This window comes from Theropithecus gelada, chromosome 2, assembly GCF_003255815.1.
Source record: "Theropithecus gelada isolate Dixy chromosome 2, Tgel_1.0, whole genome shotgun sequence".
NCBI lineage: Eukaryota > Metazoa > Chordata > Mammalia > Primates > Cercopithecidae > Theropithecus > Theropithecus gelada.
This window is the reverse complement of record NC_037669.1, coordinates 57,071,504-57,086,046: the sequence shown is the minus strand read 5'-3', so window position 1 is coordinate 57,086,046 and position 14,543 is coordinate 57,071,504. Positions and strand designations below refer to the sequence as shown.

General features: G+C 37.6%; 1 protein-coding gene across 2 annotated transcripts in view; it reads left to right on the top strand.

Moving 5' to 3' along the window:
• The window catches only part of GRM7 (glutamate metabotropic receptor 7), an 889,769-nt gene extending 877,174 nt beyond the window's left edge, over window positions 1-12,595 (top strand). For both annotated transcript variants that reach the window (XM_025375788.1, XM_025375787.1), the window contains one exon: window positions 11,432-12,595. In XM_025375788.1, coding sequence (XP_025231573.1) covers window positions 11,432-11,481 — 50 coding nt within the window. In that variant the 3' untranslated portion in view covers window positions 11,482-12,595. The remainder of the gene's footprint in view (window positions 1-11,431) is intronic.
• The last annotated feature ends 1,948 nt before the right edge of the window (window positions 12,596-14,543 follow it).

Here is a 14,543-nt window from a genome sequence, read left to right as displayed (position 1 = left end):
TGTAGTCCTAATTATTCCACCCATTCCTAGCTGGTCTTCTTTCTTGTAATTGGCACCTCCTACCTATGGAGATAAGTAAGAAAGAGTCATCCTCTCTGTGCCTTGGACAGCAACCTCAGCATAATGCCCTCGGGCTGTTTTTTTCATAGTTTTGGGGATTCTATGACATTATAATGCAGTTGATTCTCAGTATTAGTAAGTTTTATATTTGCAAATTCACCTACACGCTGAAATTGATTGGTAACGTCAACCTCAATACTTACAGCATTTTCACAGTCATTCACAGGAATGTGCAGTGCACCAACTATTTGAAACACCCAATGCACACATTTGCAGTTGAGGTCAAAAAGGATGATGCCCTACCTTCTGGTTTCAGCTCTCATATTTGAACAAGTGTCCTTTTCTTAGTCTATTTAACACCTGTGATTTTGGTTGGTGGTTTTGCAGTTTAAAATAACTCCCGTACAAATACTAAAGTGCTGTGTCATATTCCTAAGTGCAAGAAGGTTATGATGTGTCATGCCTTCAGGAGAAAGTACCTGTGTTAGAGAAACTTTTTATAGGCATTCGTCAGCTCTGATTTCAATATTAATGAGTCAACAATATGTAATAATAAAGTGTTTTTAACCGAACATATACATAAAATAAGGTTATGTTGCGACTGGAGGGGTATAGGTAACTAATGCCGTATTTTGCTCTAGAAGCAGTGGTTCAGTATTCAGTAATTCAATGTTTGTGGTGACTTTATAGAATATCAGTGCCGTGAATAAAGAGAATTGGCTGCATCTACTTTTGTTTTTTTTGTTGTTGTTTTTGAGACGGAGTCTCGCTCTGTTGCCAAGCTGGAGTGCAATGGAGCAATCTCAGCTCACTGCAACCTCCACCTCCTAGATTCAAGGGATTCTCCTGCCTCAGCCTCCTGAGTAGCTGGGACTACAGGTGCATGCCACCACACCTGACTGATTTTTTGTTTTTTTGGCATTTTTTCTTTTTAGATGAAGTCTTGCTCTGTCACCCAGGCTAGAGTGCAGTGGCACGATCTCAGCTCACTGCAACCTCCACCTCCCAGGTTCAAGCAATTCTCCTGCCTTGGCCCCCTGAATAGCTGGGATCACAGGTGCCCACCACCACACCTGGCTAATTTTTGTATTTTTAGTAGAGATGGGGTTTCACCATATTGGACAGGGTGGTTTCGATCTGTTGACTTTGTGATCCAACCACCTTGGCCTCCCAAAGTGCTGGGATTACAGGCGTGAGCCACTGCACCTGGCCTGTTTTTTTTTTGTTGTTGTTGTTGTTTGTTTGTTTGTTTAAGATCTGTCTTTCCAAGTTGAATTTAAGCTCCATGAAAGCAGGGACTGAACCTGCCCAGTAACATGGCTACATCCCTATTGCCTAAAACAGTATCTGACAAATAGTAGGTGCTCAACAGATACATGTTGAATTGTACTGAACCAGAAACTGTTCAAGGATACAGACTATTTTCCCTTACCTCTGTGCCACTAGTTTATAGCCAGGCTATACTAGTACACTGTGAGCTCTTAGTAAAAGTTCAATAAATGTATTAAGGAATGAATGAAGAGACTATGAATGCCCCATCCAAAAATAGCAAGACCTGGATTTCAGCAGGAGCTTTTCATCCAGGAACACTAAGTACTACTCTGCTGCTATTTTGTCACTATTGCCTTATTTGTAACATTAGCCTTAAGACCGACTTTGGTTCACAGCTTCGATCTTTGATGTATGATTGCACTGCATTCATAATATGCTCCAGATTGCTCGCATCTATAATATATTGAAATTGTAAAATGCACAAAAGCTTTTCAATGCCCAAAGTGCATAAGAAAAAGTAGAAATCTGATGTGGTAATTTAATGCATATCTATTTTTTTCCAAAATAAAACATATACAGCAGCAAATTACCTAGATTTTAACTTAGCCAAGCTTAAAGATGTTTTAAGACAGAGACTTTGTCCATTTGTTTCAAATATGCCATTTAAGAACGATGTAAACCTCTGTTTGATGCTTTACATCTTAAAGTACAAATTAGTTTTTTTTGTTTTGTTTTGTTTTTTTGTTTTTAAGGAAACACTAGAATGTTCATGTACCCTTTTCATGACAGAACTGAAAATTGATTTCTCAATTTAGCCAGGCTATTTTGGCCATGTTTAGATGCAAACAGAAGGGGGGAAAAAAAAAGAATACTGTGGTTTAAAAGTTCCAAAGGAAATCTGAGGAGTTATAATAATGGTTAGCTTTGAATACAAAAACCCATAGGAGAATACTGAGAAAAGGGATGGAAAAAAAGGATGGCAAAGCTCATGAAGTTCCCATATATATTTTTTTGTTCTATTCATCTCTAAGACCCTCCTAGAGCTGACAATGACTTCAGAGAGCAAAGTGAAACTGCATTTGCAAAAGTTATATCAGTGAGAAAATTCTAACAGTAAGCGAGCTAACTCAACCCCATCTGGCCTTTGCCTTAATTATTGCTGGGCTATTGGGCCAAGCTAACTTTGGAAGACATTTAGGCTACAATTTAAATGATAATAGGCCTTGCCCAAAACTCAACCACTTTTGTAACGCTAAAGGGAGACCACCAGGCTAGGAGGAGGAGAGGGAGAGGAGGCTGAGTCCTGCTAAGGCTCAGACATGCATGATTGTCAATCATTATTCCAGAGGTTCTAAGACATGCAACTTCCCCCAATTACATCTGCAAATAACATCACGATTGTAGACTGGCCTTTTGAGATATCTGTTTGTTTTGCATGTCTGACACTCATGGCTCCCCCTCAATCGCCAGCCCCCGACTCCTGTGGCCCCACCCAGAAGCAATTTAGTCCTCAGGAAGACAGCTTTGGCCCACTAGTTCATATCTGTCCCAACCAATCAGCAGCAAGCACCTATTACCTTGCCACTCCCACCCCTTTCCTTAAACTGTCTCTGAAAAATCCCTAACCTGTGAGCTTTGCATGAGATGATATGAGTGCAAACTCCATCTCCTACGTTTTTTTTTGTTTGTTTGTTTGTTTGTGTGGTTTTTTTGTTTGTTTTTTGAGACGGAGTCTCGCTTTGTTGCCCAAGCTGGAGTGCAGTGGCGCGATCTCGGCTCACTGCAAGCTCCGCCTTCCAAGTTTATGCCATTCTCCTGCCTCAGCCTCCCGTATTAAGCTCTTTCTCTACTACAATGCCGTGGTCTTTCTTTATGCAGTGGGCAGGAAGGGCAGTTACAAAAGGCTCCTCCATGGTAACACATCCCAAAAATATTGAGCACCAACTATACATTGCACATTTCCCAAGCACTAGAAAAACACTGTGTCTACCATCCTGATACTTAAAGTTCTAATGTTGGAGACACATATGAGAAATTAGTGCTTCACCCTGGTTGTATATGAGGAAGGAATAGTAGAGAGGTCATGAGAGGGTAGAGCAGGAACATCTCACTTGTCTGGAGGGATAGGAAAGGCCACTTGGAGCAAGTGAGTAGAAACTAAAACCAACCAGAGCAAAGAACAGGAAACCAATTAAGGAAAAAGGGCAGAGAAGGACATTACAGAGAGAGAAAAGCAAGTGTGAAGATCCTCTTCAAAATCGTTAATATTTCCCTGTGGCTTCTCAAGTACCACTGCTTTAGCATTAACGGCTTTTTATGAGAACCTCCATTAGAAAGTTAAATAATCACAGAAATTTTGCCTTGTTCATTCTTCTGTTTCTGGCACTGGTACTGAACCAGACTGTTACTGGTACTCTCTGATCCAGACCCCAAGAGAGGGTTCTTGGCTTTCACACAAGAAAGAATTCAGGGTGAGTCCACAGTGCAAAGAGAAAGCAAGTTTACTAAGAAAGTAAAATGAAGAATGGCTATTCCATAGGCAGAGCAGCCTGGTTGCCCATTTTTATGGTTATTTCTTGATTATCTGCTAAACAAGGAGTGGATTATTCATTCCTCCCCTTTTTAGACCATATAGAGTAACCTCCTGATGTTGTCATGGCATTTGTAAACTGGTGGGAGGGCAGCAGCGAGGATGACCAGAGGTCACTTTCGTCACTGTCTTTGTTTTGGTGGGATTTGGCCTTACTGTATGCTATTTTATCAGCAAGGTCTTTATGATGTGTATCTTGTGCCAACCTCCTATCTCATCCTGTGACTTAGTGATGTAGGATTTTTGCTCCTTAGTTCAGCTAAGGTTCTTATCTCACAACCAGGAAGAATTAGGCACATGAACACACTGAAGGGTGAGAAGGGCAGAATTTATTAAGTGAAAGGAAAGCTCTCAAAAAAGAGAGGGGTCCTGCACGTGGGTTTCCACCTCACAAACTGAATACCAGGGTCACCACACAGGAGCTGAAAAGGCCAGGCTCTTCCCCTGAATAAGATATTTGTTTCTGGTGGCTCCACCCCATTCCCCCAGTGCACGTGGGTCTCCAGTCCACTGCCCCCTTGTCTGCACGAAACATCTGTTGTAAACACCTGTGGGGCGGGTCAGATTTTCCAGGAACCTTTCCCTATCTGCCTAGGCATTTCTCGGCCTCCTGCCTCTATCATTAGAGTAACTTAACCTCCTGGGAATGCAACCCAGAAGGTCTCGGCCTTATTTTACCCAGTCCCTATTCAAGGTGGAGTTGCTCTGGTTCAGATGCCTCTGACAGTACCCTGAATTTGTTATGGCAATCTGCAGGTTTATTGAAGTTTTATATATTGAAGTAATTTATGTGGCCCTGTGTACCTTTCCAACCTTGACTTCCAGCACTCTCTGACCCTCCTCTCCACGTGCCTTTGGAAACGAAGTGTACCTTTATATTGCCCTGCCCTCTTCTTAAATTGTCTCACATTGCATGGTCCAAATCAATGCCCCTTCCACTGAAAAGCCTTCCTGGGCTTAGCACAGTATATCCTCTTCCAAGACAAAATTAGTCTTTGTAAAATATCTTTAAGTACTCATCACAGATATGTAATAGTTTTTTGCATTATCATATAAGTTCTATAACAATAAAGACTGTATCTGACTCATTTCTCTGTCCCTGATACAAATGGGGCAAACACTTCACACATTTTCTCTAAGGTTATCTAGGCTGATGCTTCTCCATTCTTTTGAACTGGATCACTATTGTCTCCAAATATGGTAACAGATTTGCTGCCTCGCCATCCACTGACCTTATCTCCCTTATTCAGCATTAGGGAGGCATGCCAATTTGCTTTGGGGGGATTCCTCTCAGTGTGAGTTTAGTTTATAAATTCATGACTTATCTTTATCTCATTGAGTAGAAAAAAAAGGATATGCCAATCCCTTGCTGATGACACATAGCAGCTTCATATAAATATTTGTTAAATAATCTGAATATACGATGAATGAGAAGTGAGTAAATGTTAAACAGCTTGCAGATTCCCATGTCTGCTTTTAATGTTAGCATGTATTAAAGTTCCTGGTATTTAATATGTGTGAAATAATATTTTGTTAGATGAATGGCTGAGTAGATCAACAGAAATCCAAATTTGGGAGTTTTTGCCACTGGATTGGAAATTATGGTGATTTGAAATACTGAGTTATTTTTCTGACTGATCATGTTTTTATCCCTGACAAGTTTCTTGTGTCAACAAATCCAGGTACCAAACATATGAGCAATAGCCTCACCTTCTCTTGGGAGATGTAGAAAGTCTCCATTGTTTTATAGTTCAGAGTTGAACTGGTATAACTGGGAATGTCTCAATTTTTTGGTAGTCATGTTCTTCATTCTTGTTCAGCTTTGTATCTTCTCAAGTAGAGTAATGTGCTACACTGAGTAGTAAATTTAAAAAAGGATTTAAGGGAGATCATTATAAAATGAAATGCTTCTTTGTAAAATACAGGAAGTTTAGTAGCTTTTTTGAAATCTCAAATGAGAATTGAGATGGTGAAGATAACATCTACTCTTTTGCTATTAAGTGATGGGCTAAGGGCAATTTACTAACAAAATGAACAGGCAGGAAACAGGCCATTGACTACAGAAGTAATGACCAAAAAGTATTTCTTTTTTGTTTTAGAAACTGCAAACCATAATATAAAGAATCCCTCCCGGTTGAAATATTTATAAGAAAATAACAACTATGAATCCCGTTTGATAGGAAAGCGTTAGTTAGCAGAGTTGGTGAGGGAAGAGGCACAGACAGTGCTTTGAATGAGTTCATAGAAAAGTTAGTTTGAACAAAGTTCTATCAGGCAATAAACCAATATTCAGAAGTTGAGTGAGGTTTACAAATGACTGAAGTGATAGACAGGGTTAAGGTTTAAGAAGTATCCCCATGTATTTCCAAAAGTATGTTCTTATAGAATGCAAAATGATCCACTAAAAAGGCGAGCAGGAGAGGGTGCTTTATAATCAAGCACATTTGAGGAACTGAGTGCAGACAGGATCACAGAGTTGAAAACAAGCAGCCTAGCAATGTTGTCTAGCCTCTGGTCTCTATTTCTTTTTTGACTTGCTAAATGGTTTTAATATGATATTAAAACTTTTATTAAAAACTGAGGTATTTCTAATGCTTCGAATAGAGCCCAACACATAATACCTGCTCAATAAATATTTGTTGGATGGCTGAGTGAAAAATTGAACTTTTACATAAAATTATACAGTCAAGCTTCTCCTCAAAAAATGTACTATCTTCCTATTGTGGTAACATCCCACATAATTATGCCTTTTTGATGGGGCAGGTGATTTCTAGTTCACTATAGTCTGCATCTTTCCTGAATATCTTATACCTGGCCCACTTTGATCCTTTATGTGCCTAGCTTCTATAAAAGAATTTTTTCTTGGAGAATCACAGAGAAAATTGTTATGTTAAAGGCTTTTGAAATCCTAAGCATGTGTATGTGCACATGTGAAAGTGTCTCAGGTCTAGATCTAGAAGTGAAATTGCTGACTCAGTGGCATGCATAGCTTTAGGTTTTCTAGATATTTCCAAATGGCTCTCCCATATAAATTTACCAACTTATATTTATACCTGAGTGTTGTCTGAGAGTTCTCATTTTTTCACACCCACCAATGCTTGGTATTAGCTCACTTTTTCTTTTGTAATGGTACAGGCATGAAATGCTATCTTATTAATGTTTTAATTTGCATTTCTCTAGTTGATGAGGTTGAACATTTTTTATTTATATTTCTTCATCTACAAATTGTCTATTTATCTTGAATCTATGTTTTTAAAAATTAGATTGTCTCTTATTTATTCCTTCGCATAAGTTAAAAATTTTAGATATCAATCCTTTGTCAGTTAAATACATGACAAATATTTTATCCTGCCCTATAGCATTGTCATTCAACTCTGTTAAAAATATTGTTTTGCAGGTATCATCCACTCTAGCATTGCTTATTTCAAAAACATTACAAAGTAGAGTCTATCAATAGGAAAAGAGTTACAGAAAATCTGTTATGCTAACATTAATATATAGAAAGCTATATAGTTACTATGATTATTAAATCAATGTAAGTAAATCTTAAAAACACAATGTTATATGAAACCAGATTTCAAGTGGATATGCATGGAATAATTTGCACAACTTAAAACACAGAAATCAATACTATCTATAATTTATGGATAACTACTGTAGTAGCTATAGGACACATCCCAAGTTCAGTATAGTAGATACTATGGGGGACGGGGAGGAACGTGGGGTGTCAAGGGCTTTGATTGCATCGTATTTCCTATGAGCGGATGGAGGGGCACCTAAATCAAGATGTCAGTATGTTAATGTGTTATATTCAGGGCTTATATAATATTTTGTTATATTTTGTTTTTATCCTTTTTGGATGTTTAAATCACTTCATACATGTTCTTATTCACATACACATCTATGCACACATTCTTCAAAAAGAGCTGAGGAGAACACATAGTATATAGTTAATGACCTACAATATTTCTTATTACTTAAAATATAAAAAAACTAAATATGGGGTGGAAACAGGAAAGAGTACTGTTTAATATCACTTATTCAGTGTTTCCCAACATAATATCTATGAGGCTTTCTTTTCTATTTTTTTCTTCACTTCCTTGAATCTGGGTTATGCATGTTCAATAGAATGCACTTCAAGGAATGAAATTTTTGTAAGACAAAAAAACTCAGAGGAAAGCAAAGAGAAAATAAGAAGTTCAATAAAGTTAATGTCATATTGAGTGTAGATTTTGACAAGACATCAAGAATGAGTTGGAATGTCTCACCTTTCTTAAGTAGCAATGGTATATTAGTAATTCATTTCACAAACCAGTATTCTTAACACTACCTCACTGTAAATATTGGCTCTTCAAGATACCTTGTTTTGAGAACTACTTATGTAGATAAGCAGATATAACCAAAAGTTAATCGGGACAATGCCATATACTATAATTCTTCTTTAAAATCTGTAACTTTATAAGAGAAAAACATACTATTTTAAAATAAAAAGTATATTTCCTCAGCAAGTGCTTCATTGCACAACTATTTTGAGCTCAGTAATTTTCTTTCCTGACCATAAACTACATTGCTAGTCAAATAAATGGAATTACCAGACACCACAGGCACTTATTTTATTTACTCACAGGACTAGAATGGTTTAAAAATAAACATAATACACTGGACATTGCTGTGAAAAGTACACAAATTGCCCTTCTAGGACCTGCATAAACTTCATTATAATTTTGGGGCAATGTTCGTAGCAATTCTGCAAAAAAAGCATGTACTGAGGCTTATCATTTGCATAGAACTTTGTAATTTAAAAATACATTTATACATTATATTCCCAGATGAGAAACTGGGGTATTGTGTACATTGGTGATATCAACAGTATACACCAGGTAACAATTATTCTCCCCAATTTTTTTTTTTTTTTTTTTTTTGAGACAAAGTTTCACTCTTGTTGTGCAGGCTGGAGCTCAATCTCAGCTCACTGCAACCTCTGCCTCATGGGTTCAAGTGATTCTCCTGCTTCAGCCTCCCGAGTAGCTGGGATTACAGGTGTCTACCACCACGCCTGGTTAATTTTATGTATATTTAGTAGAGACAAGGTTTCACCATGTTGACCAGGCTGGTCTTGAACTTCTGGCCTCAGGTGATCCACCCATCTCGGCCTCCCAAAGTGCTGGGATTACAGGCGTGAGCCACCGCACCTGGCCTCTCCCAGTTTTACAAAGGCTACAAGGAGTTCATTATGAAGACACTGGGCAAGGTCACATTCAAGTAAGTGACACAGCCGAATTAGAACCCAGATCAGGTGAGTCCAACTGCAGTACTGTCTTCCTCCTATAGTATGAAGACAGAAATAAAGATTCAACCATCAGGCAGCCTAGTTTTGGAATGCTTGTTCCTCTGAGGCTCAGACCCTTCCTATGTAAAATGGCAATCATAAACAGTGCTCATCTCAAGGCTACACAGAACACAAGAAGATAATCCAAGCAAAGCATCAATGGAATGCCTTTATTTTTATATCCAATTTTTTTAAACATAACCTGATCATGATTTTAATTTAATCCTAGCTCAGCTTGATAGTTCTAACCTACTTATTCTTTTGGTAAAAACTCTTCCTGAGAAATTAGTGTTTTATAGTAACCAATGTAAGGAAATTCACTTTTGTTTTCACTAGAGTGTTATGCTACAGAAAACAGTCTTAATTATTCACACAATAAAGGTGGTCTCAGGTATTCAGATCAGCTTCTGGGTTTTCGGGGGTTTTTTCCCCCCCTTCTTTTGTCCTGAAGATAATTAGTGGTTGGCATTTGACAAGGCATGCTGTGACTACTGCTTGCAACTGTCAGCTGAGGTCTTCTAGTTATGACACTGAAAATAAGATTCAGAGTCAAGAAACATCTTTTGAAAGTTTTCCTCCTTGTACCCAAACCAAGAATATTGTTGAAGACAACACTGGGATAATGGGAAACTTCTTGGAAGATTTGAGCATTATTGAGGCTATGTGTTCATCAAATGAGGACATATCATGACCCAATTCTCATCACCAGATTTTCCAGGAGGCCCTGAATTTCATAAAATTCTATTCTTATTTATCTTTTTGTATTTTAGTTAATAAATGCAATATGGTTTAATATGGAAATGAGTTTCAAATAAAAATGAGTCTTCAAGTCAAAGTTTGTCAGAGAGTCCCAATTTTTAATCCAGAAAAGAAGACCAGGCTTGTTGTATAGTGTACAGTATTCTGTGTAATATCTATAATCATGCAAGCACCTGTAACATACTACTTGTATTATTCAAAGTTTAAAGACAAACTCTCTCTTAGTATGTTAATATGACTTCTCTGTTCCTCCAAAATTGTATATGCATCCCTACTTAAGAGTTCTTGAAGAGCTCTTTAAATTTCTGTCTTGAGTGAACACTTCTATTTAGAATTTAAAAACAGTAAGCAAAATAAGCCATCAGTAAATGCTACACAAAAGTTACTTTGTGCCCAACAGAAACTGATGCAAAACTACCAAGATTTAGTGAATACAGAACGTATCACATCATTGCAACTGTATGACTTGGTATTGAGGACCAGAACCTAAAGCAAAGGCACACTCTGGGATCCTGGTGTCTTTATTTCCAGCATGAGGACATGAAATCTGCTGTGCTCATTGGCTGGTCATCAGTGCCTAGCCCTGTGGCTGCAATACGGTAGATACATATTTACTGCCTGAGTGAGTGAGTGAAGGTGAGTCCTGAAATTACCCTACCAAGTAGAAAAATAATTTCTACATTTAAGGAAAACAAATGTAGAGTGTGTATGTGTCAGACACCTGACAGGTTTAAGTGGGCTTTACATCTTAATGGAAATAGTTCTGCAAATGACCATTTACAACTTACTGTTAACACTCTATAAGTCAATCTGTAGTCATTTGATTGTGTGAATCAGCACTGAAGAAGACACTCTGACCTAATCTGCATTCAACCTCAATTAATTTCAGTGACCCAAGCAACTTGGCCTTTTCCAAGCAAAGGCCAGTTATTATTAAAAGGTCTGTGAGAAGAGCACACAAAGAAATATACCACAATGTGAGTGAACCCTTTAAGGGTTGGTTGATTAGAAAGCATAACAACAAATAAACAAATAAATGTATTAATAAACATTTATTAAACATTTAAGCCACATATTGTTATTGTTTAATACATATTGTTTATTAATAAACATTTGTTTATTATTAATAAGCATTGCTAACACATTTATTTATTAACCAATAAATTTATTAATAGAGTATAAAGAGGGAAGCTGGAGACATATCAGAGAAGAGAACACAGATGATTTGAGAATCACTCGGAACCACAAATTTTGGTGGCCAAAGCCTTACAGTCAGAGGAATCCAAAGTTGTCTGTGTGTGTTCTTCAGAGCTGTATCACCCCACTTTGACTCTGTACCTCAAGTGAAAAGTTCTAATTCTATTTCTACCTTTGCAAACAGGGTTATTACTGCAACTCACATTTTCTAATTTTTCTTTCAGGCCCTGCTGCAAAAAAGAAGTATGTCAGTTATAATAACCTGGTTATCTAACCTGTTCCATTCCATGGAACCATGGAGGAAGAAGACCCTCAGTTATTTTGTCACCCAACCTGGCACAGGACTCTTTGGTCCTACCCGCTTCCCATCACCGGAGGAGCTTCCCCGGCCGGGAGACCAATGTTAGAGGATCCAAGTGACCTAAACAGCTGCTTTATGAAATATCCTTACTTTATCTTGGCTTAATAAGTCACTGACATCAGCACTGCCAACTCGGCTGCAATTTTGGACCTTCCCTACCAAAGGGAGTGTTGAAACTCAAGTCCCGCCCCGGCTCTTTAGAATGGACCGTGAGAGCCACAGGACCGTTTTGGGGCTGACCTGTCTTATTACGTATGTACTTCTAGGTTGCAAGGTTTTGAAATTTTCTGTACAGTTTGTGAGGACTTTTGCACTTTGCCATCTGATGTCGTACCTTGGTTCACTGTTTGTTTTCGAATGCCTTGTTTTCATAGATAGAGCCCTATTCTCTCAGACGGTGGAATATTTGGAAAAATTTTAAAATGATTAAAATTTTAAAGCAATCTTGGCAGATTAAAAAAGTACATCTGTACATGACTGTATAATTATTATAGTACCACTGCACATCATGTTTTTTTTAAAGACAAAAAAGATGTTTAAAGACCAAAAACTGTGCTGAGAAAGTATGCCCTACCTATCTTTGGTACATGATAGGTTACATAAAAGGAAGTTATTGGCTGAACTGAATAGAGGTCTTGATCTTTGGAATGCATGCCAGTAATGTATTTTACAGTACATGTTTATTATGTTCAATATTTGTATTTGTGTTCTCTTTTGTTATTTTAATTAGGGTATATGAATATTTTGCAATAATTTTAATAATTATTAAGCTGTTTGAAGGAAAGAATATGGATTTTTCATGTCTTGAGGTTTTGTTCATGCCCCCTTTGACTGATCAGTGTGATAAGGACTTTAGAAAAAAGCATGTATGTTTTTTACTGTTTGTAATAAGTATTTTCGTTAATCTTGCTGCTTATGTGCCAATTTAGTGGAAAAAACCAACCCTTGCTGAAAAATTCCCTCTTTCCATTCTCTTTCAATTCTGTGATATTGTCCAAGAATGTATCAATAAAATACTTTGGTTAACTTTTTTATTTTCTGCAATAAATATTTTCAGTTGTTTTTCCCCTTTTAGATACAGTGTATTTCATAAAGTCCTAAGTGAGAGGGCCATATGGACAGCCCAACTTTTTGAAGTAACACGCTTTAGCTCACAACTACATCCATTTCTGAAAGGCATATTAAAAACCCAGAGATGCTATGTTGTCTCATAGAAAAAGTACTATCACAAAGTCCATGCAATTTTTTTTCTTCATAATTGAAGTTGAGACCTGATAACTCCAGGTGTTTCTCAGCAAGTTATCAAAAACATCAGAAGGGAAGAGGAAAATGAAGAGGAAATATTAGCTTAAGCAAATAATAGTGTGGGGGCAATTTAGTGAAGAGATCATTATTTCTGCAGAATTTATCCAAAGGACATAAGTAAATATAGCTATTATGGTGCCTTTCTATTTGCAAACAAATATGCTGACCATGTTGTCATTAGTGAGATTAAGACTTGGGATTCTCAAAACTCAACTGCAGGAAGTATCCTCAGTATGAATTCATCGCACCTTGGGTCATCAGGAACTCAGAAGATTCTCTATTTGCAGAGGCGAACATTGGTTCCTAATACTCAGGACTGGGCCCCAAACAGTAAAATGTATTTAAAGGTTCTATGGTGGATCTAACTTTGACTTATTTTCTGCTGTGACTAATAAAACTCATACCTGCATCTCATCTTTGGCATTGACCAAACTCTTCCCTACTGTCCCTTAGCTCCCACAGCTCAAGCAATGTGCTTAGAGACACTAGAAATTCTTTCTTTTCAACATCCTACTAAAGAAAATCAAATGTATTTCCCCATTTTCCCTACTCCTTAAATACCCTTCAACAAATAGACCATAGGAAAATAGAAATCAAAGCAGAAATGAGTTTTGGGTGATCCACATTTCCAAGTCATAGGCCAAACTGGTGTAAAACCTGGCTCCTTCTCCTGCTAACTCTCCTTGGAGAAGTGTTACATAAACATTCTGAATCCTCCATTTCCTCAGGCAGATGACAGGTTAATCATGCTACCTGTCTCATAGTATTATGAGGGCTAAGAGAAAATCCATTAATGGGACATAGCACCAGTGCCTGGCAAATGGTTAACTCTCCATACATGTTAGCTATTATGACCACCATAGCTATGATTGCCAGCATCAACATCATTATGGTTGCTATATTTTGTTTTAAAAATAAAATCAAGTGTGCTATGCTTTCCATTCCAGACATGGAAACAGAATCTAAAAGAGTACATGGGCAAGCCAGGCTATGTTGTGGCATGTGGTAGAAATCATTTCTTTCAAAAAGAAATTACATTATTTCCCAAGTACTCAAATGTACAACCATGCATTCAGGCAGTAGCAAAAGCAATTCCATTTAGAATTGGAAAGTGTTACTTTCAAAGACCTTTGCTTTTCCTCTGGATTCCTGGGGCAAATTGAGATAATGATCTTGATAGCGACAATGATTAAAACTTCTACAGCACTATTTATAAGGAATTGTTATTCATATATATATAATATACTTTACATACTTTATGCATACTACATATATTACAATGTATACCTTATATATCAATGTATTTTGTCCTCAAAATGCAGTTCTAATCATCTTCCACAACGCTAATCTCCAACCCAGTAGTTAAGGTGTGGCTGTAGCCGTAGAACAGATAGATTGGGTAATGTTATCAATACCAGGCAGCACAACAAATACCCACTTCCCTCAAGTACGCAGGTGTCCTTGCTCTACAACTATACCAGGTATACCCCACCTCAAAGTCTTGACATTTCATCATTCTCTTGCCTAACACACTCTCCCCCAAAATATCTGCATGATTCAATATCCTCATTTATTTCCAGTTTCTGCTTAAACATCATGTCTAAGGTCTTTCCTGACCATATCTAAAAGTACAGTCCTCCACCCAGGATCCCAGTGAATCCATTAACCTG